We start from the raw sequence: 21,524 nt of genomic DNA, 5'->3' as shown, positions 1-21,524 counted from the left end.
GTGCATTAATAAGGTGCTATTGTCCCCAAACCTCCAGAAGGCAGATTCTTCGTGAGGCATCCACCTGGGCTCAGACCCTGCCCTGAGGAGGAAGACTTTTTCCTGAGTGGTGGAGTGGGGGCTTAGAACCCCGGGTATAGGACTGGTCCCTTCTCTCATGAGTCTTTTCTATGGGATGGGGGGCAAGTCATTGTTAGAGATAATTTGGAGTTGGGGTGTGTGTTGGTGAGCCCTGGAGAATCCCTTTCCAAAGAGAGCACTGGGGTTTGGGGGTCTGTGCAGAGATCCTGTCCCCAGAGCACAGGAGTCTTTGGAGCCTTGAACTTTGTGCTTACTGCACCCTAGTTGAGCATTGACTTCCTACACATAATAAAGACACACCCCACTTTGAAAATCTCCCCCGAGGCTGCAGCAGAACGGTTGGGTTGGGGCGGGATGGGGCAGTGTGGGCCCTGCCAGGGGAGGGGTAGTGAGGGAACAGCCGTGGGCTGGGAGATTCAAGGGACTAAGTGGGCATCTGGGGTGAAGCTGAGGGACTCTTGACCAGGGTGAGGGCTCAGAGAGGACCTCACACCCCTTCCTCCCTGTTTAAACCTCAAGGCCTGGGATCTTCTGGCGTGGCGGAGCCCTGTTTGGGGACAGGGTTCTGGTGAGGTCATGATGGGGTCCGGGGGCTGGGGGTGGGAAAGGGTTCTTTCTGGTTCCAGTGTGGGGAGGGGGCCCTGGGAGCCCCGTGGCAGCCTCCTGGGAAAGCAGCAACCCCTTTCCCAGGGGCTCAGCGGGCTGGCGGGAGGGGGCGGCGGGGGCCGTGGGTTTTGTTTGGCCGCCGGGCCGTTAGGATTCCCAGCGCCCGGCGGCTCTCACGCCGGCCGCTTGGGCAAGGTAACAAAGCCCCTTTCTCCAACGGAGAAAGGCGTCCGGCCCCTTGTGCGCAGCTATGCGCTCCATGGGAACCGCCACTGCGTGCTGGCCACTCAGGTTGCTTGGTGATGAGAGGGCCGCCGGGCCCCCCCCCCATCCCTGACTGACAGCCCTTGTGGGGCACCATCCCTGAGCCAGGCACCCTACCCCCCAGGACCCTGCCTCCCTGCTGGGTGACCTTTGGCAGCATTCGGCTCCTGCTGGGCCACCACCAGCTCCAAGGGAGCACCTCTCGTCTTGGACTTGGGGGGCTTTCTCCAGCAGAGGGGATGTGGTCGAAGGGTCTTGGGTACCAGTCCCAAGCCCAGGTGGGTAATCTTGGGCAAGACCTGAGGTCTCTCTGACCCTCTGTCGCCTCATCTCTGGAAGGGGACTGGCAAAACCTGGAGGCAGAGGGAATGAGCCCAACAGTTACCCAGGGTCGGGGTGGGGGCCGTCACTCCCCCGGGCCTTGAGGTCCCCGTTGAAGGGCCACTCAGGTTTCCTTCTTGCCGGCTGAATCCACCCAGGAGAGGCTGCGTCTGCCCCCAGCATCGGCTCATGTGTCACAGCAAGCCGAGGCTGCACATCGCGTTGTGGGGGGAGGGGGTCCTTGAAACTGTCATGACCCAGGGCCCTCCTCTTCCAGTCCTGCGCATGGTGAATCAGGCCCAGTCTGATGGGGGGGACGCAGAGAAGTCAGGGCTTTGGTGGGGGGAAACCCAGAGAGGCTGTGCAAGCTGAGAGTGGGCATCTGACCCACGTGGAGGGTTGGAGGACTTCCTGGAGGAGGTGCCATTTGAGCTAGACAGGACCAGCATGGAGCACGTGTAAGAAACTTCCAGCAACTGGAGTGATGATGGGTGGGGGTTGGTCAGCAGGGGCCACACTGAGACAGTCCTCAAAGTCCAGGATGAGGGGCTGGACCTTTGGCCCCCACATCCCTCCCCCACCCCTCCCAGGAGTGGGCCAGGCTGCAGCGGCTGCCACCACAGCGGCCACAATTGCTGGGGGAGAGCTTGGCATCCTGTGTTTCTTTGAATCGCAGCTCCAGGAACAATGTCGCTTCCTGTGGGTGTCCCCCCGCCCGCTCTGGGCCAGCCCTGCCGCCCTCGCTGCCCTGCTCTTCCTCCTCCAGCCCCATCGTCGGGGAAGTGGGGAGGAGGCCTGGCCGGCCAGGCGGTGGTGTGGGGTGGGCTCAGTCCCGGAAGGCACTTGGGGCTAGGCTGGCACCACGTCTGCCCCAGCGTATGACCACAGGCTGGAGGCTGCCCCTCTCTGGTCCTCAGCGTCCCCAGTGTCCGCTCAGGTAGTAATGGTGCCCACCTCTCAGGGCCGTTAGGGAGACCAGAGAAGGGAGTCCGTGTCCGTGCTTTGCTCTGGGCACAGGTGAGCTCTTGTTGTGCCCATTTGACAGAAGGGGATCCTGAGGCTCTGAACCGCCAGGCAGCCTGTCCCCTCCTCTGCCGGTCGCTCTGATGTAGGGAGACTAGGGAGACGGGAGGCCTGGCACCCTCACACCCCCACAGCCCCACCCTCCCTTTACTCCTCTCCAGGCCGCCCGCCTTGCTCTCCCCTCAGCTGAACAAAGGTGACTTTAATCTCCGTAGCCTTGGGCTGGGTTTTTAGGGCACCACCAGAGCGCGGGAGAACAGGCCCCGCTTGATCTCATTAAGAAAGCATTTTCCTTCTAATCCGGAGTCGGCAGCAGCGCGTCTGCACTGGCCGCCTCAGCCTCCCACAGCATTCCTGGGCTGCGATGCTGGGGAGTGGGCGGGGGGGCTGGGTGCGAGTCTGTGCGTGCGGGCTGCCTTGGGGTGCCTGCAGGGCTCTGGAAGGAGGGGCTGCGAGTATGGAGAGGGTGTCCACCGGGCCTGCCCCTTCCCCAGCTCACAACAAGGTGTGATCGGCACCTTGTGGCTTCGCCTGAGTCTGGGCTCCGGTCTGGGGTCAGGCTGGGCAAGCAGCCGGGGCCGCCGAAAGGAGGGTGGGGACCCCAGCTGGGTCTCCCAGGTTGCTGGATGTGTACTGTGCTCTGGGCCTGCACATGCTGGATCCTCCCTTGGACCCATACGAGGAAACTGAGGTCTGGTGGGCATGGAGGTGGGGGGGTCTCCTGCTGCCTGTGCTCAGAGCACCCGCCCCCACCAGACCCCAGGCTTTGCATTTAGCCAGGCCTGGGTGCGCTGGGCTGCACGTGCTGGGCGGGCCAGGCAGAGGAAGGAGCATTCCTCCCCGTGTGCTGACGGGCCCAGGCGGGTGCTGGCAGCTCCTGGCTCCGCCCCGGTGCCCCCCCACCCCTTCCTCGGAGCGATCCTGGCAGGGGTGGCGCTGTGTTGGCCCAGGTAGAGCCTTGATGTGGCCTTGGGCAAAGCCTGTCTGCCAGCCTGGATTTCCTTGCCTGAGCAGGGGGGTGGGGGGGGTGCTGATCTGCAGGCTGGCGCACCCACCGTTTCCCGCCTCAACCCTCCTGATCGCTGGAGTTTCCAGAGCACTGTGGTGCCTTCTTAGTCTCAGGGAAAGTGACCTGGCCGGCTAGTCACACCGGCTGGGGAGTGGGGGGGGGCGGCCTTGAAGGCCCAGCCCCAGGACTGCAGTGCTGTGGCCGCACCCCTGCCCGGCGGACCTCTCGCCCAGCCCAGCCCAGCCCAGTTAACCAGGCCAGCTGTATGGTAATGGGCAGCGCGGCCACTCCCGCTTAACGCGGCCGAGTTAAGGCCAGCCCGGCGCCCCTCGCCGTGTGGCCCAGGACAAAGCTGGCGGACAATGCCTGGTGATTCATCCTCCCTCCGGGCCCTTTGTCCGCCAGGGCTTGGCAGCCGCCCAGCAGAGGCCTTTGTCCCTGACTGACTGAGACTTGGCTTCCCAAAGCCGACCTCCTCTGCCTGTCTCCCCCCCCCCCCCCCCCCGCCCCACGGCCCTCTGCCCCCTCCCGCAGGCTGGGTGCTGTGTCAATAAGGGTGTGTGCCCTGCCAGGTGTGCGGGGCGGGCGAGGAGCCGGTCACCTGGCGGGTGGGCGGGGCGCCCCACCTGGCTTGTGCCGGCACAGCTGCCGGGCGACCTTGGGCCCAGCTGTCGACATGGGAGGGTGGGGTCTGCAGGAGTCCCGGCCCTGCTTCTGCTTAGGCTGGACACTTGAGACTACCTAATGGGTGCACGTGGGGAAACTGAGGCCCACGGGAGGGTGGAGAGTGGGTGTGACTGAGCTGTAGCTGCTGAAGCCTCAGGGTGCCCGGGCCTGCACCCCCTCAGTGGCCCGGGGCTGGGGGACCCAGAGCCGCCTGTTCAAGGCCACGTTTCTCCTTCCAGACGTTCATTTTCACCGACGGGGACGATGAAGCCCTGGCCAGGCGCACGGGTGAGCCCTGGACTTGGGGAGGCCGGGGCGGAGGGGGGGGCTCCACTCCCGGGAGGAACTGTCCCCTCCCTCCTCCGCTCCCCCCTCCCCTCCGGAGAGGTCACGGAGGCCACGGGCCAGAGAGGGCAGTTTACTCAACTGGTTTTGCCAAATGCCCCACCCCATCACTGGGGGGGGGGCACCCAATTCTCATGCAAATGAGGTCCTTTCAGCTCCCGGGGCCCTTTGAGCTGATGTGGCGGCAACAGGTGGCCGGTGCTGGGAAAAAGCCGCCTGAATGGGCAGGGGCGGGCCGGGGTTGCCCCGGAGGGGGTTGGGCTGGGGGTGGGGGGAGTGTGATCACTGGGCGGGAGCCCTGTGCTGGGGAGGGGGCAGTGGGAGGAGGCCGCCGCAGGGCACAGCTTGAATCCAGGGCGCCCTGGGACGGTCACCCGCTCCGTCCCGCTCTGCTCTCACGGGTGGGGGGGTCGGCGGGTGTCGACCGCTGACCTCTCAGCCAGCTCGGACCCGCTTACAGCCCCTCCCCCGCTCCCAGGCAACGTGGTCAACACCAACTGCTCGGCTGCCCACAGCCGCCAGGCGCTGTCCTGCAAGATGGCGGTGGAGTACGACCACTTCATCGAATCGGGGAGGAAGTGAGTGTCCCAAGGAGCGCGCCCCGTCCCCTGCAGGTCCCTGCCCTGGCGGCCCGCCACCCTTGACGTGCTCTCTCTCTCCCTCTCCCTCTCCCGGTGGCTTCTCCGCAGGTGGTTCTGCCACGTGGACGACGATAACTACGTCAACGTCAGGGCTTTGCTGCGGCTGCTGGCCGGCTACCCGCACACACAGGACGTGTACATCGGCAAGCCCAGCCTGGATAGGCCCATCCAGGCCACAGAGAGGGTCAGCGAGAACAAGATGGTGAGTGCGCCGCCCTCGTGGGCCCGAGCCGGGTGGCCAGGACGCCTACGGGGTCCCTGGAGCCTGGGGCGAGGGTCTCACCACGCTCCCCTCCCGCAGCGCCCTGTCCACTTCTGGTTTGCCACTGGTGGGGCAGGCTTCTGCATCAGCCGTGGGCTCGCCCTGAAGATGAGCCCGTGGGCCAGGTGAGTGCCCTTGGGCCCCGGGGTGAGCCTGCCCTGGGTCCCAAGGCCTTCCCAGCGACAGGTGTCCCCAGCCTCACATGCAAGGGTGGGCTGAGTCACAACCCCCCCCCCACACCCACACCCCACTGGTCACTACCATCGGGCAGGACTCCTTTCTCTGCTCGCCCGGTAACCCCGACTCAGAATTATCCAGCCGGTTCAGAGGAGGGTGCTGTGCGGGGCCTCTGGGAGGGACGGAGCTGCTGACGGGTCAGCTGGTCAGTGTCCTGGTCCACATCCTGCTCTGCAGGGGGCATGTTCCCCTCCTCTCCTCCCAGGTCTGGCTTCTTCATCCCCGGCTGGGTTCTGGCTGGCTGGGTCCGACTGAGCTCCCAGTAGGTGTCCAGCTCCTGCCTTTGCTCATGGGTCGGGCCCTGTCCTCCTGCAGCAGGGGCCACTTCATGAGCACAGCCGAGCGGATCCGCCTGCCGGATGACTGCACCATCGGCTACATCGTGGAGGCCCTGCTGGGCGTGCCCCTCATCCGCAGCAGGCTCTTCCACTCCCACCTGGAGAACCTGCAGCAGGTGCCTGCCTCAGAGCTCCATGAGCAGGTGCGCCTCCCAGGCCCGGGAGGGAAGGGGAAAATCCAACCAAACGAAGTGGTAGGGGGGGGGGGGGGGGGGGGGGAGGAGGGAGGGTGGAGTCACTGTTTTAAACAGGGAACAGAGGAAGGGCCACACTGTTGGCTGCCCCTCGGACACCCAACCCCACTCCCCCACCAGCGGGACCCTGCTCAAATCCTGGGACACCTGCTCTGTGCTGTATGGGGGTTTTCTTGGCCCTGGCCGGGCACTCCACCAGCCTTCACTGAGGCCTCCACCCTAGCCTTCATTCCTGGGTTGTGCAGAGCAAGTGGGGTGTGGTACAGTGGGACTCACAGGCCTGCCTTCTTGGGCCGAGGGAGGGCAGAAGGCAAGGCTGTTCCCTCTCGCAGAACCATACGGGCAGCCGCGGACAGAGCCGTGGACGTGGGGGCCTCTCCTGGTCTCACCTAGGCCCTCCCTTCCTCCCACAGGTGACCCTCAGCTACGGCATGTTTGAGAGTAAGCGGAATGCCATCCACATGAAGGGGCCCTTCTCGGTGGAGGCTGACCCGTCCAGGTGAGGAAGCAGGTCCGGATAGAGGCTGGGTCTTACGCTGGATTCCTTGGGGGTCTGCTGGGGCTGGAGGGGTGCCCTGGGGGGGGTCTGCTGGGGCTGGTACACTGAAGCAGCAGGACTACAGACCCCCAGGAGCCCTGCTCAGGGTGGACCAGGGCCCCTCTGCTGCTGTGGGTCTGAAGATGGGTGCTCAGCACCCTCTCCCCCCCAACAGACCTGCCCCTACTCTGTCCCCACAGGTTCCGCTCCATCCACTGCCACCTGTACCCGGACACACCGTGGTGTCCCCACAGCGCCGTCTTCTAGCAGCCGTGGTTGAGACCCCGTCCTCGGGCGCCCCTGGTATCCAAAGGGCCCGGGGATCTGTGTTGTGCCGCCCTGGCCTTGGCATTCGAGGCTCCCCCAGGGCTGTGCCTACGTGTGTGTGTGTGCGCACCGTGTGCCCGTCCATGGAGCAGGCTGCTGGGCGGTTCTGTTCTGCCGAGAAGCAAGCACAAGGGCCACTTGTCCGCCCCGTGGGGCCGCGGGCTCCAGAGCCCCGTCCCAGAGGATGTGCATCAGAGGTCACTCTGAGGGCAGTTTTCTTATTACTGCGGGGTCTTTCGGCAGCGTGGGGATCAGGGGCTGCTCTGCAGGGATACGCAGGTGCCTTTCCCTCCCTGTCAGGTGCAGGCCCTGTGCTGGGGGGGCCTCAGAGCCCCCAGCGCCCCCAGCACAGCCAAGCCAGGCTCAGTGCAAGGAAGCTGGGTTTGGGAGGAAACCCGAGCCCCCTTCTCCCGCTGAGCTCTGGACTTAGAGGACTAGCAGCCAGCCCCCCCCCCGGGCCCCCCCCCCCCCCCCCGGAAGCCCCTAGTGGCCGTGCAGCTAGGGAAACGGGCTCCCCTCCCAACCCTTCCTCACCGCCATCTCTTTGTCTCCCCGTGATGGGGAGACAGAGCTGAGCATTTTATCTCCTCTCCGAAATCGAGAGAACGTCGCCCATAGTGGGTGTGCCTGTAAATATTTGTGACAGTATTTTTTTTACTGTGCTTGTTTTTCGTAAGGGGGTGGGTAAAAGGTAGGGTGGTTTTTTTGGGGGGGGGTGGGTTTATCTTTTCTGTGGATCAGAAAAAGCAGAAGCCGAACTTGAGATAATCTTTGTTGTTTAAACGGAGGGAAATGTCCGCCACTCCGTGTATTTATATGTCCCGGCCTCCGGACTGCCCGCGCCCCGTCCTGCACGGTGCCCATCTCCCGCAGGCCCGTGGGGTGTGTTCTGTCTTCTGTTTTTCTTTCTGCAAAGACATAGCTAGGAAAGTGAACGATAATGGAAAAGTTCTCAGGGAATTGAAGTGTGGTTGCTATGGTGACGTCCTTTGCTGTGAATAAAGGTGCTCTTTGGGGCAACCCGGGGGGTCCTGGTCTTGCTGGAAGTTGGGCCAGAGACACAGGTCTGTCACAGGTCTGTCGGAGGGGCTCCAGGGGGCCTGGGGGCTTGTTCGCGCTCCTGTGGGGGAGATGGATAGAAGGGACTCCCAAGAGCCACTTGCAGGTGCCTGATAGGCGCAGCCAGCCCAGGGCACCGTGGAAGTGGTCCGGGGGGGGGGGGGGGGGGCTGGATTGGGAGGTTTCACCCAGAGGAGCAGCCCATAGGCTCTGTAGCTCCAGCCTGTGTGGGCCTAGCCTTCCCCGGAGGAGGGAGGGGGCTCATGGGGGCCCAGCCTGGGACCTCCTTATCTGGCTTCATCCCCATCACAAACTCACAAGAGGCCATATTCTTGTCCCATTTTGCAGATGGCAAAACTAAGGCTCAGAGCCAGTGACAGCCAAAGTCAGGCAACTGAGCTGGTGGGGGTGGTAAAGAGCTCAAACTCAGAGGCCTGGTGGTATTGGATCCTGGCCTCCCCTTGTGCTGGGGACCCTACACTCGACCTCGCCTCTGTGAAGGGGCTCCATGCCTGGACTGGTCCCGGAGCTGGGCCCCCAGGCCAGCTGGATGGAGGCTGGACGAGGATTCACACCGACCTTGTTTTCTGCCCACTCACTGCTGCTCGCTCTTCCTCACATGCAGCCTTGGCAGGGTGGGGGGGCAGCCGGCATTCCCTCTTCCTCACACAGAGCCCCCGCAGCACCCCCCCTGGGCTCCAAGTCCCCTGGGACCTCCATGTTGGCCGCTCTGCTCCACGGTTAACCTTCTCAACATGTCAGAATAAAGACAAGTGTTTGCAAAGCGCCTCCTGTCCCCACCCCTGACCTGCCGATGCCAGTCCCATCCCAGTAGCCCCGTGCTCACATACTCAGCACCCCCACGTGCAGCGTGTAGCCCAGGAGGCCCCCCCCACTTCCTCATAAGGCTTGCTGGAGGCTCCTTGGGCCTGGGGGCAACTGGCCAGGGCCTGACCCCACCTTGGCCTTGTGTAGCTCTAAGTCAGTGGAGTGGGGTTTGCAGAAGGGCTGGAGGGGCAGGTGTCCCGGGGGTGTAGGCAGTGACTGGGGAGGGGGGACCTCAGCATCACAGCCTGATCCGTGTCTGGAGGGCACTCTCGCAGACATGCTGAGGAAAGGGGGCTGCTCAGGTTTTGGGGGGCAACCACCTGCGGGCAGACACCAAGGGCCTCCTTCCTGCCCCCCACCCTGGGGGGAGTCAGAGGAGCCCCCTTCCCTGGCCCGAGTGTCGACCCAGGGCCCAGCCACTGGCAGGAGCCTCCCCACAGAGCTGGCGGGGGCCCCGGAACACAGGCGTGGCCCTGCAGCCCTCGCGGGGACAGGTGAAGCCTGCCCCAGAGTTGGGGACGTACCTGGTCACCTGGTCGTCACAGCTGGTCCAAACCGTCCAGTGTGGGGAGGAGGCCCTGGGAGCTGAGGCCTTCATCTGAGAACAGGGATAAATGAGTCCTCAGGGCTCTGGGTCTGGGAGGCATGGGGGGGCGGGGCTCAAGCTCAACCCAGCTTTCCCTCTTCTCAAGGAAAAGCTGGGTGGGGGAAGGATGGAGAGGGGAGGGACGGAGGGAGGGAGGATGGTTCCTCCTCAGAAGGGGAAGCAGGTCCAGCAGGGGCAGATTTCTCCCATCTGTTGCCCTCAGGGGTGTGAGGAAGGGGCCCCCCACCAAGATGAGTCACACAGCAGAAGCGTTGACCTCGCTTTCCCCCAGGGCAGGGCTGAGGGGTGTCATGCTTCCCCCTCAAACTGCCCATCATTTGTGGGCTTTCAAGATAGCACTGCAACCATGGGGGCTGCTGGGTGCCCCTCCACCCCCTCGGCTTCCGTGGTCCAGGTCCGGGAGGGGCCAAGGGGTGCGGGTGGGGCCCTTCCCTGCTCAGTTTAAACACACTTCCCTTCACCTGGGGCCATCCCAGCCCACTGACTCCAGAGCTGCATCTGAGCCGTGTTGGAAAGGAGGGCTTTCCAGAGGTGGGGTGGGAGAGGCGGCCATCTGGGTCTCGGCACAGCCCGGCAGGGGTGCGGAGGGGGAACTGCTCAGGATGCCTGGAAGGCTGGGAGGGAGGACGGGCAGCGGACTGGGTTGCCATAAGGCTCCCTTCCCTGCTGGGGGCTTCAGCCAGTCCTGCCCCTTCTAGGCCTGGGCTGGGGGTCGGGGGATGACCAGAGCCAGCCCCATCTTTCTGTCAGACCAACTGGCCCGTCCGGCTGCTGCCCACCCCAGCCCTGGCCTGGCCGAACGTTCTTGGAGGTGACGCCCGCTTCCCAAGCCCTTTCTGAGCCCAGCACTTGGTCCATCACTAGGGGGAACCGGGGGGCCTGGGGTGGGGGGCGGGGGGGGGGTCCTGTCTGAGCCCCCTCGCGGTGGTCGAGGTTATGTTAGCATACTGAGTTAGGGCTGAGAGCTGTGCTGCCCCCCCCCACCCCACGTGCCCCCTACTGGCTCCGGGCAGGCTTCTGGGACCCCCTGACTCAGGGTGCAATCCACCTCGGTCCTCAGGTACCAGCTGGTGGTGAGAGCTGGTGGTTTCTCCCCCTGCCCAAACCCACCTTCCCCAGGAACCCCCAGCACCCCGGGGCACGCCCCTTGCCCTTCGAAGGTCACATCACGAACCTGAAAGTTCTTACCAGTATGTGGTTGGCCAAGAGGCAAGCTCCAGCTGGCCACCCCGGCCGCCGTCCCACGCCCTGGCTCTGAGGGGGGCTGGTTGCTGCATGTCCTCGTGGCCCGTCCTGGCGGGATCTTTGGGTCGTCCCCTCAGCAGAGCCACGGTGAGCCCCAGACCGGCCGTGCCGCGGTCAGGGGGACTGGCAGGGAATGCAGAATGTCCTGAGCTCCTGGACGGGTCCCCCTGCAGTCTCCCGTCCTCTGGGCGCCTAGCGCCCCCTGCTGGACATGCCTGCCTCACTCCTGGAGAGATGCTCTTTCCACCACTGACAGACCCTCCTCGTTCCTGGCCTCCCGGTGGTGGGATCGCCACGCCTGCTGCCCACTGTGGGGATCCCAGGCCCCTCCTTCCGGAAAATGTTGGCTCCTGGCTCACACAGGCTCTCTCTCCCACCCTGCTCCTGCGTCCATTCCTGCGTCACTCCCCAGACCTTGCCTGCCCTGCGACCCCACTCTGCCTCCACCTCTTGTCTGTCCAGCTCCCTCCCTCCCATTTCCTGACCCTGCTGGACCCCCAGCCCCCTCACACCTCATGGGCTCATCCTCCCCTGCTTGAAGTCCCAGGTCCACTCAGGCCCATGAACTCACCTTCACCTCCCTTGGCCTCTTGCTTCCACGTCCTCTCTCAGCCGAGCCTCTGGTGTCTGACCTCCTGCGCCCGCCCTCCGCACCTGGTCAGCTGCACGGAAACACTGCCCTCTGGGGAGTCTCACCCTGAGTTCCAGATGGAGCCTCGGGCCCTTGGGGGATCTCCTGTCCCCGCTCTGTCCCTCCTCTCTGGCTCTGCCACAGCCCCAGGGTGGGGGGGGGCTGTACCTTCTTTGCCCCCCGCCCCCCCCCTTCCTCTGGCCTCCCTACTTCATGAGACCCCCCAGCCCCCCCCACACACACTGCCCAAACGCTCTGACCACCAGGCCAGCAGGGGGGCCACACTCCTGTCTATGGACTTGGGTCCCACCCTTCTTGGTGACTCAGGAAGGCCACTCCACCGACGAGCTATGCCCGCAGCCTCCCCCAGGCTCTCCCGAGCCAGCCATCAGGCTTCATCACAGCTGCTCTTGTCCAAGACTCCAGCGGTGTCCAGGTGGCTGAGCACACGGGTCACTTCCTGCACTCGTGGAACCTGGCGATCGGCAGCACGTGACACGGTCCCTTGTCTCTCCTCCACACTGTCTCCGTGCAGCTCTCAGGATGCCCCCTGTCCTGGACTCCTCCTGCCTCGCTGGTCGCTCCTCCCTACTCCCGACCCCAAACATGGGCTCTGCTGTCTCCTCTTTGGCACCCACTCCCTGCGGGACGTCACCCTGGCTCGTGGCTTTCAACACTGTACCCAAGACGAACACTCCAGCTGGCCGTCGCCGCCCAGTGCTCTCCCCTGACCCCCCCGATTCCCTGTTCCCCCCGCTCTCCATACCTCCCCGGGGGGACCCGATAGACTTCTTAGGCTCAACATGTCCAAAAGTGGACCACTGACCCTTGCTCGCAAACCTGCTTCCTCCCCAGCTGCCCACCTCTGTTTGTGACACCACAGACCCCCACCTGCCACAGCTCCACCCAAGCCTCACACCCACGCCCACGGTGTGCCAGAAAGTGCTGCTGGCGTTCCTTCCAGAACCCAGGGCTTTCTCACCACTGCTTGGCTGGCCTGCACCCCGCCCGGGCTGCCCTCAGCTCTGGCCTGCACCGTGGCCAAAGCGTCCTCTCTGCTCTCCTGCTTCTGCCCTGGCTCCCTTCCCAACTCGCCAGCTCGGCCCATACTGTTAAAATGAACGTGAGGTGGTGTTGGTCCGCTCAGATGCTCCATGGCTTCCCCTCCGCAGAGCCAGTCTCCAGGGCCTTATGAGACCCCCAGGCCCTTTGAGATCCTCACACCTCTGCTTCCTCTCGGACCACCCTTCCTCTGCTCTCCATTCCAGTGACCCTCGCTTCCTTGCGTGAACACACCTCAGGACCTTTGCACCGGCTGTTCTCTCTGCCCAGATATCCTCAAGACCAGCTTCCCCTGTGGGGCAGAAGAGTAGCCCCCAAAGATGTCCACATCTTCATCTCCCTAACCGATGAATATGTTACCTTCATGGCAAAGGGAACTTCGTAGATGTGAGCAGATTAAGAACCTCGAGATGGGGAGATTATTATCCTGAACTATACAGGTGGGTCCAATGCAATCACAGAGGTCCTTGGGAGAGGGAGGCAGGAGGGTCAGGGTCAGACCGAGGTACCCAAAGGTGCTCCACTGCCGGCTTACGAGATGAAGGGGCTGTGAACCACGGAATGTGGCTGCTTCGAGAACCAGGATGTCACTGTGCCCTCCCTGACATACAGGGAGACTGAGGTCCAAGAGGGGCGGGAAGTGCCTGGACTCTCCTGCCTTCTGTGTTCCTTGGTCCCAGGTCTCCAGTTCACTCTCCTTACCACACGGCACCTCAGAAGCTTCCAATGTGTCCACTCCTCTTCAGAGCTGACCAGTTCTGGACCCCCTTCCCCTCCCCCCTAGCGGGTCAAATCGGAGACTGGGGGACCCCAGCGTGCCCCTGCCCACCCCCACACTCACAGCAATGCCACCGGAGAGCCTGGGGTCTTCCACAGGGCCTTGCAGGTGCCTCGCCCACCTGCGCCCCAGGCACGGGGAGACCAAGGCTTTCCTGGTCAAAGGGCGCGTCCCCCCAGTTCCAAGGGGCTCTGAGCCCCCTGCACGGAAAGTGAGCTCACCAGCAACCTTCCAGAGCTGCAGTACGTGGCACCTTCCGGAGTCCATTTCTCAGATGAGAACAAGAATGACTGTTAACCTTCAAAACAGAGCAGCCAGTCATCTCGGGGGCGAAACGAGCTTCCCTGGGATGGGGCGCAGCAATTCAGAGCCTCGCCCGCACTCGAAGCACAAACGCCGCGAGAATAAAGGGGCGGAGCCTGCTTCTGTAGCGGGAAGGGGAGGCGGGGCTGCTCTGGACAGGAGCCCATTGGAGGAGACCTGAGTGGCGGCTTCTCATTGGCTGGGCTGTTGCTGGGCGAGGAGACACCTGTGTGTTCGCTTTGGGTGGGCAATTGGGTGCGTGATTGGAGGCAGGTGGGTCCGTGCTGGCCTCCGAGCGCACACCGGGGCTCCTTTCCCCCTTTTCCCACCATCCCGCCTGGGGTGGGGGAACAGCTCCTGGGAGGCCAGGGACTGGAGATGCCCCCACAGTGGGGCTCAGGAAGTGCCCCTCCCCAGGTGGCCGCGCAGGCACCCCGGGCCGCCCCAGGGCATGTCCAGCCAGCAAAGTGAGGCTTTTAGGATGTCAAGACAACCGCTCCGGCCCATCTGGCAACCCACTCCCCCACTCCTGGGTCGGCTCCCCGCTCCTACCCCCACCTCCTCCTGCTGCGAACTGGGCCGTCCCCCACCCCCCCTCTTGGCTCCCCAGCACGCGACCACACTGCCCACACACTGGGTAGGAGCCAAATCAACTCAGAGAAAGAGCCCTGTTTTTTAAAATTTGTTTATTTTAAAACATGAAACCCAAGCTGAGTAGAAACCACAGAAATTACATTGACGAGATTTTTAGTTATCTGCCAAGAAAAATAAAGCCCCCAAAGAAAAATCAAACCCCAAACCCAGTTAAAAAACAAAAATAAAAAACCACAGCGACAGCACAGACAGCCATGGCCCTACGGAGGTTGGAGGAAAGTGTCGGAGGAAGATGCTAAGTGGTTTGAGCCCCTTCCCGCTCAGGGCCCTAAATCACACTGCGGGGGGAGGGGGCGAGGGTCAGGAGGGGAACTGGGAGGGTCAGAGTCTTAACAAAATTATATTGAGCGATATGTTATATATAACAAAGTGGTACAGCGCACAACCATTATGGTTAAACAAAAAGTCCCACATAGAAGGCCCCGGCCCCTGCCCGCCCCCCGGCTGGAGCCCAGGGAGGCTACCCACCCCCCTGGGGCTGGGCAGGGGTCCCGGGTAGGTAGGGAATGGTGCTTGGGCTGGAATTGCATAGTGAGATGGGGTGGGTGGGCATGGCAGGGGAGCCCCATGGGCCAGATGTCCCAGCTGGACCCCACCTCCTGCTGGCCCAGCCTGGCAGGGCCCGGGAGCCAGCTGGACCCTGTGGGGCTTCAAGGCTCCTCCCTCCCACCGGCCACCCACTTTGTCGAGGGCCGCACCCCCCCCCAGATGCTGCAGAGCCTGTGGGGAGCAAGGCCGGGAAGGGATGTGGAGAGGTCACTGGGATGGGGGTTGGTTAGGAAGGGGACCCTGAAAACTTAGAACAGAAAGAAAACCAATGGCAGGACCTGCTCGCCTCCACAGACTGAGGCTGGGGTTTGAACCCCTTTGGATGATTCTCCTTTTCCTTTATTCAACCTCGGTGAGTAGAAGGAGCTCGATGAAGTCACAGACGGGGCACACGCCACACGGTGGGAACTCGCAAGACAGCCGAGGTCCACAGCGCGTCCGGCGGCGCCGGCCTCTCATGCTATGTACATTCACATTGCGGGCGGCCTCCCAGGGCCGCGGGCGGCTGCTTGTGCTTCTGAGCAGTGGCCCGAGCGCACGGCGCGCACCAGGGCAGGATGGCTGGGGCCTCCCTCCTGACACTGGGCCAGGACCGCTCTCGCCACTGGAGGGGCCCAGAGGAAAAACTGGGCAGGTCTGCTGTGGGGGCCCAGAACGACGGCCAGGCGGGGCCTAGAGCACACGGGGCCCTGCAGTGAGGTTTGGCCAGGCTCAGGGCCCCAGGCCTACCTGGGGCACCCCGGTGTTTGCCTGCTCACTCCCCTCCTTTCCCAGGGCAGGGGCAACCCCAGAAGCCGGGCAGATGTGGCCTGGCCCCCAGCCCACCTGCCCGTTTGGTCCCAGACACCAGCACAGAGAAAAGATTATGGAGGAAGGGCAGGCGGCATCTCCCCGGGCCTGTCCCAGGGAAGGGCACTGTCCCCGCTCTGGAAGGAAGAGCCCACATGCCGAACATGGCGGGCACCTCCCGCTGTGGGACCCCGGCCCGGGGCCCTCCCACACGGCTGCTGCCTGGTGCTCTGCAGCCCCTGGCCTGACCCACAGGCCAGCGCCTCTGTTGCAGGGTGGCCAGGCCAGGGCTGAGACTGGCAGGGGGCTTCCTTCCCATCCTGATCTGGGGGTGCCGCACCCTCCACGGCAGGAAACACAGCAAACATTGTACACTAAAGCCAAAGCACCTTAGGGAAGCCTTGTTCCCACTTCACAGGTAGGGAGACTGAGGCCGCACGGACCTCAGTCCTACAGCCCAAGGGACATTTGTTCCCGAGGACATAGTCGTCTGGGGCAGCACCTGCCCAGGGACGGGTCTGCAGGCTCTCAGGCTGCCTGTCGGTCTACAGTCCTTCCCCAGCAGCACCCCAAGAAGAAACGGCTACTCCGGCCCGATTCCCAGCCGGCCGGCCTAGGCCTCATCTCTGGCCTGGACTCGGGGTGAGACTTGCTGGCTCTGGGTCGGCCAGGGGTGCCCGCGGAGGCCGGGTGAGGTTAGTGGTTAGTCCCAAGAGGGGGCGGCAGGGGCCGAGGGCACGTTCACCGCCAGCTCAGGTCCAGCCCCTGGCCGGGCTCGGGACGTGTGCCTGTCCTGGACAGAGAGGGAACCGAGAAGGGGAGTGTGCTGCTCAGCCGGCAGCCCCGCCTGCCCTAGGATGACAAATGTGGTTAGTGCAAAAATGAACCAGACGAGCTGCCGAGTCTTGGGGCGGGGGAGGGGGTTTGGCACCAAGAAGGCGGCCAGCACTGGGTGAGCAGCCTGGGCTCGGCGCAGCACCTGCCGTCCCCCTGCCGCCGTGCAGGGCTGGGCTCCACGGGCAGGGTGGGCGCTGGGGGAGAGAGCGATGCTGGGCGGAGGCTTCTGGCAACCAGCAGGAGGGGCCTGTGGTCAGGTGGACTGAGAGGAGCTCCCCGGGAACTTTCTGCGCAGGAGCCTAGCGGTGAGCGCACACGACCCGAGGCCCCTGCAGCTGCCCGGCCCAGGGTGGGCGCCGCCCAGCCTGTGAACGCAAAAAGTGACGCTCCGAAGCCTGGAGGGTGCGGGCGAGCCATGGGAGCTGCGGGGGGAGAGAGCAGGCTGGGCGCGAGCAGAGAAGACGGGTCCACGGGTCGGCCTGCTGCGGAGTAAGCGTCAGGGACACAGTACCGAGCCCGGCTCCGGCCCAGAGCGGGGCTCTGCAGACCCCCCTCCTCAGAGGCAGAGGGGCGTGGGGGGGCTGGGGGGCCCCCTGTCGGTGGCACCGCTCCCGCGTCCAGGTGCGTGACCCACGGAGAGCCCCTGCGGGAAGGGGAGGGCAGGGGCGAGGGTGGCTGCAGCGGGCCTGGCGGGCGTGCGGAGGGTCCGGCGGGCGGTGACGGGTGGGAGCGGCAGCGCCTGCACGGGGAGGGGCAGGGCGATTGGCACGTGGGCGGGTGGCCGGCCGGGGCTGTCTAGTGGCCGCTGCCGCTGGAGTCGGGGCGAGGCTGGCTGGTGGCGAGGTATTTGGCTCTCATGCTGGAGGTGTACTGGAGGGAGACAGGGGGGAGGGGGTCAGCGGGGCGCGGCCACGCGGGCCCTGGCGAGTGAGCCGGAAGCACCCCTGCGGGCAGGACGGGGCGGGGTGGTGCGGTTGGCGGGGCCCTGGCGGAGGGGCTCTGTGAGCAGAGGGCCGGCCCCCGCGCCCCAGGCTCAGGATGGGGACCAGCCGCCTCTTCCGGGGACGGGAGCGCACTCAGGCACTTGGGCACCCGGCCAGGCAGAGCTCTGCCCTACAAAGGGCCAGCATTTGGAGGCTCCCCAGCTGCACCCCACGTGCCCAGGACCTACAGGCCACACGCAGGCAGCCCTCAAGGGCTGGGTTCGGGGGACGTGGGGAGGCTTCCTCCCGCCGCGGGATCCTGATCGAGGAGCCAGGAGGAGAGCATCGTGCAAAGGCGGAGTCAGGCTGGGTTCGAGAAAGGGTCAGGGGGTCCTTGACGGCCCACAGGCCCCAGGAACGAGGAGGCCCCATGGCCATTCTGCCCCAGACCCCGGGGACAGGGGGCCCCAAAAGTTGCACAGGCCCCTCAGGCTGGGGGATGCTGCCGCCTGCTCAGTCGGGAACAAAGTGTGGGCTCCTCCAGGCTCCGGGACGCAGGGATGGAGGCAGCTGGGGAGAAGGGCACGGACGGCACATCCTCTCTACCCTCATCCCACCTGAAGCACGAGGCACTTGGTGCACACGTGTGTGCGGGTATCCTCGCGAGGCACACGCATGGAGGAGGCGTGTGCCACGAGGGGCTGTGGACAAAGGCCAAGGCGTGTGCCAAGCGTCGCCAGAGATGGGGAGCGTGGCAGGCTGACCCCACACCCGAGTCCCCACACCACCGTCCCCAGATGGGGATGGACACTGTTCCCAGGCCCTGACAGCCCTCCTGGAACTCCTAGGGTGCGGGGAGAAGGTTGGCACCATGGCACCCTGGAGCCGTGTCATTCCACGGACATGCAGCAGGGGGCAGGGGCAGCACCCCAGCCCCTGAAGGAGCCCAAGCAGGCACGCGCAGACGTGGGAGACGGCTGGCCTGCATGCACCTGTGTGCACTTCCGAACATGCAGGGTGACACCTCAAGGGCCGGGCCTGCTGGTCACACCCCAGGGAGCGAGCTCACTGAGCCTAGGCGCCAGGTGCAGGCGCACCCTCGGGCCTGCGGAGATGGTCTCCTTGCTGGGAGGTGACAAGGCCGACTGGGACGGCCTGCAGCTGGGCCAGGAGTGGGGAAGGGGCTCCCTGCCCCTGATGGGAGGGTCACGGGCCCAAGGCCAGCACAAGGGCTCTGGCTGGGCCGGGGGCTGACAAGTCTACAGGCTCGTGATGATCCAGAGCTAGCCGGCAGGGGCCGAGCTGAGAGAGCCCCGAGGCCGGCCCTGGTGAGGGGGCAGCCATGAGCGGAGAGCATGAGGCACAGAGGCGCGGTGGGCAGGCGGTGCCAGGCGGGCCACCTGGGAGTCAGTACCTGTCACTCTGAGGGCACGGCCACCACAGTGTTCGGGTACTATCCATGGGCTTAAACTGCCAGCCTGCATGGCTGTCAGAGTCCAGGGCCTCCAGATAGCGCTAGGAGGGCCCGGGGTGGGGGTGGGAGCGCAGGAGAGGGAGAGAGAGAGAGAGAGAGGGCAGCCTGAACGCCAGGCTGCAGGGGGCTGGAGCAGAGTGCCACTGGGGCGTGACGGATGGCTTGTGTGCCCACACTGACCCTGGTCCGGGCCTAGGGCACCGGACCATTTCTCAGCTTCTCTGGCCCTGTCCTTTGCAGGCCACCACCTCCAGGAAGGCCACCAGGGCCCCTGTCAGTCAGCAAGTTCCTTCTCTTTGGCACCAAACTGCCCTGTCCCCTCTTTTCTGTCTCATCCCTGAGGCCAGAAGGGACAGTGGCTGGAAGAGCCCGAGGCTGAGTCCTGGGTTGAGCTCAGGAAGTCAATGAAGGAAATGAAAGGAGAGTGGACCAGACTGGGAAGGAGAAGCCAGGGCCCCTTGGAGTCAAGCTGACCCACCAGGCAGCCGGCCCCCAGCTGCCCACTCGGGCCCCAGGGTACCTCCAGGCCAGCCTGGGGGCCCGCTCGGCACTGTGTCCTCGGGCCAGATGCCCCCCGGAGAGCCCTGGCTGGGGAGAGCCCTCACCCCGCGCTGGAGGCTCACAGCTGCCCCCCCTCCCCCCAGGCCTGAGACTTACTGAGGGCGGCGGGGACTCGCGCCCGATGAGGGGGGTGTTCTCACAGCGGGGGTTCTGGAAGTTGGCATTCTGGCTCCTGCAGTGAGGAGAGAGGGCTGTGAGCAGCGGCCAGCCTCGGCAGGCCCAACACCCGTCCGCGGCTGCTCCGGAGCCAGGCAGACCCCCGTGCCCACCCTGCTCTGCCACCCACCTCCGACCCTGGGCCTCATCACCGGCCTGCACGCAGCCCACTAGCAAGGGCCTGGGGCAGCCCAGCCCCACCCCGCCCAGAGGCCCACTCACCACGTGGCCAGCGCCCACCCTCAGCCATGGCATCCCCACGCCCTAGACACAGACTCCCTCTGACAGAGTGGTCTTACTGGGGCCACGACCCAGGTTTGCCTGGACGACCGCAGCGGCAGCCTGGGCAGCACCAGGGGTGGGGAGCACCCTCTCACGTGACCCCGCGGTCTTGAGGCCCCCGCCCCCCAGCCCCCAGCTCTGGGCACAGCTCACATGTACTCGGTGACCGGGGCGTTGCTGACGGTGTGGGCCGCGGCTGGGAGGCTGGTCTCGCTGCCGTAGCTACTCCCGCAGCTGTACAGACTGGGCATGTGCACACGGTAGAGGCTGTCGTGTGTCTGCCTCGGCCCTGCGGCCGCCGCCTCCTCCCCATCCTCGTCGGGGCCTCTGCAGGGACGGAACCCCAGCACAGGTTACACCCTGGCCCACGGCAGCCACCACGAGGCCCGTGCGGGGCCAGCTCGGAGGCAGACGCACCTCGTTCCAATCCTGGCTTGGTCACGGATGGCCTATGGCGCCGTGGGCAAGTCACCCTGGTTTCGTCCCCCGTGAGACGGGGATGCCGGGGACCCTGACCCTCAGCCTGTACACAGGGATGCTGTCTGCCTTCAGGGGAGGGGGCATGGCCCCTCCTCGGGGGAGCAGAGAGGGCTGGGGGCCTGGAAATGGAGGTGCCCTCTTCCAGCCCTGCAGGTCCCAGCCTGCACCTTTGGGTGGCCTGAGCCCACAGGGACTGTCCGTCCCAGGAGGCCTGAGCCCAGTCCTCCTGCTCTGCTGCGCTCTGGCTTTCTGTCCACTCCGTTCAGGCTGCCGCAGGGCGAGGCAAGGGAGCCAGGGGCCAGGCTTCGGGCATGCTCAAGGCTCATCATGTCCTGCCTATTTCCAGATCAGACCTAGGGCCAGGCTGCCTGGTGGTAATGGCACAGGCCTGCCAGGCCCGGGCTCACGTCCCACCTCCCACCTCCTGACCACCAGCTGGGGGACCTTGAGCAGAGGGCCTCCCTCTGGGCTCCTTGCAGTGAGACAAGCAGGACAGGGGTAGCAACTGGCTGAGCGTCAATTACCAGCCAAACCCACGGCTAAGCCCTTACACGGAATGGTTCACCTAGTGCCTACCCGACCCCAAGAGGGTGTGCTCTTCCAACCCCCATTTCACAGTTAGGGAAATGGAGGCCCAGAGTGATTAAGTGACTTGCCCATGGTCACCCAATAAGCAAAAATCTGAAGTCCAGGCCACACGGTTCTAGGTCTATCCTCTTAGCCATTTCCCTATAGCTGCCATCTTTATTACCACAGCCACCATCACCATCAGATTCCTCACTGCCACTGCCACCATCACCATCATCATGACCATCAACACCATCATCACCATCATTGTGACCATCACCATTACTACCATCACCACCATCACCACCATCATCACCATCGTCATCACCATCATCATCAGCACCACCATCACCATCATCGTCATCACCACCATCATCAGCACCACCATTACCATCACCATCATCACCACCACCATCATCACCACCATCACCAACACCACCATTACCATCACCATCATCACCACCATCACCATCATCACCATCACCACCATCATCATCACCACCACCATCACCATCATCACCATCACCAACATCATCATCACCACCACCATCACCATCATCACCATCACCAACATCACGACCTCCCCCACCATCAACATCATCACCACCATCACCATCAAGACCATCACCATCACCACCATCATCACCACCATCACCATCACCATCACCATCATCACCATCATCACCATCCCCCCTGCTGCATCCTCTGCCCCCATCATCATCACCACCATCATCATCACCATCATCATCACCACCACTGGCAGCATCACCACAGAAAACAACAGAGCAGAAATCCAGGCAGAGGGAAGAGATCAGAGCTGAGCTACCTGTCATCTGATCTGGGCCACCAAGGTGCAGCCACAGCCCAACGGGAGGGGAGGTGGTGAG

At 64.3% G+C, this 21,524-nt stretch overlaps 2 protein-coding genes across 2 annotated transcripts in view; one reads left to right on the top strand and one right to left on the bottom strand.

The window, feature by feature from the left end:
- Positions 1–8,658, top strand: part of LFNG (LFNG O-fucosylpeptide 3-beta-N-acetylglucosaminyltransferase) — a 13,832-nt gene extending 5,174 nt beyond the window's left edge. Inside the window, exons 2-8 of the mRNA XM_044915292.1 lie at positions 4,128–4,258; positions 4,794–4,893; positions 5,005–5,158; positions 5,258–5,343; positions 5,771–5,936; positions 6,401–6,486; positions 6,726–8,658. Of these exons, the coding sequence (XP_044771227.1) occupies positions 4,128–4,258; positions 4,794–4,893; positions 5,005–5,158; positions 5,258–5,343; positions 5,771–5,936; positions 6,401–6,486; positions 6,726–6,792 (790 nt within the window). The 3' untranslated portion in view covers positions 6,793–8,658. The remainder of the gene's footprint in view (positions 1–4,127; positions 4,259–4,793; positions 4,894–5,004; positions 5,159–5,257; positions 5,344–5,770; positions 5,937–6,400; positions 6,487–6,725) is intronic.
- Positions 8,659–14,082: 5,424 nt separating this feature from the next.
- TTYH3 (tweety family member 3) overlaps positions 14,083–21,524 on the bottom strand; it is a 29,829-nt gene continuing 22,387 nt past the window's right edge. The window contains exons 12-14 of the mRNA XM_021680139.2: positions 19,744–19,917; positions 19,249–19,324; positions 14,083–17,064 (exon numbers count right to left, since the gene is read on the bottom strand). Of these exons, the coding sequence (XP_021535814.1) occupies positions 16,990–17,064; positions 19,249–19,324; positions 19,744–19,917 (325 nt within the window). The 3' untranslated portion in view covers positions 14,083–16,989. The remainder of the gene's footprint in view (positions 17,065–19,248; positions 19,325–19,743; positions 19,918–21,524) is intronic.

Source organism: Neomonachus schauinslandi, chromosome 5, assembly GCF_002201575.2.
Source record: "Neomonachus schauinslandi chromosome 5, ASM220157v2, whole genome shotgun sequence".
Lineage (NCBI taxonomy): Eukaryota > Metazoa > Chordata > Mammalia > Carnivora > Phocidae > Neomonachus > Neomonachus schauinslandi.
The sequence above is the reverse complement of the archived record's forward strand: the minus strand, read 5'-3'. Positions and strand labels throughout refer to the sequence as shown.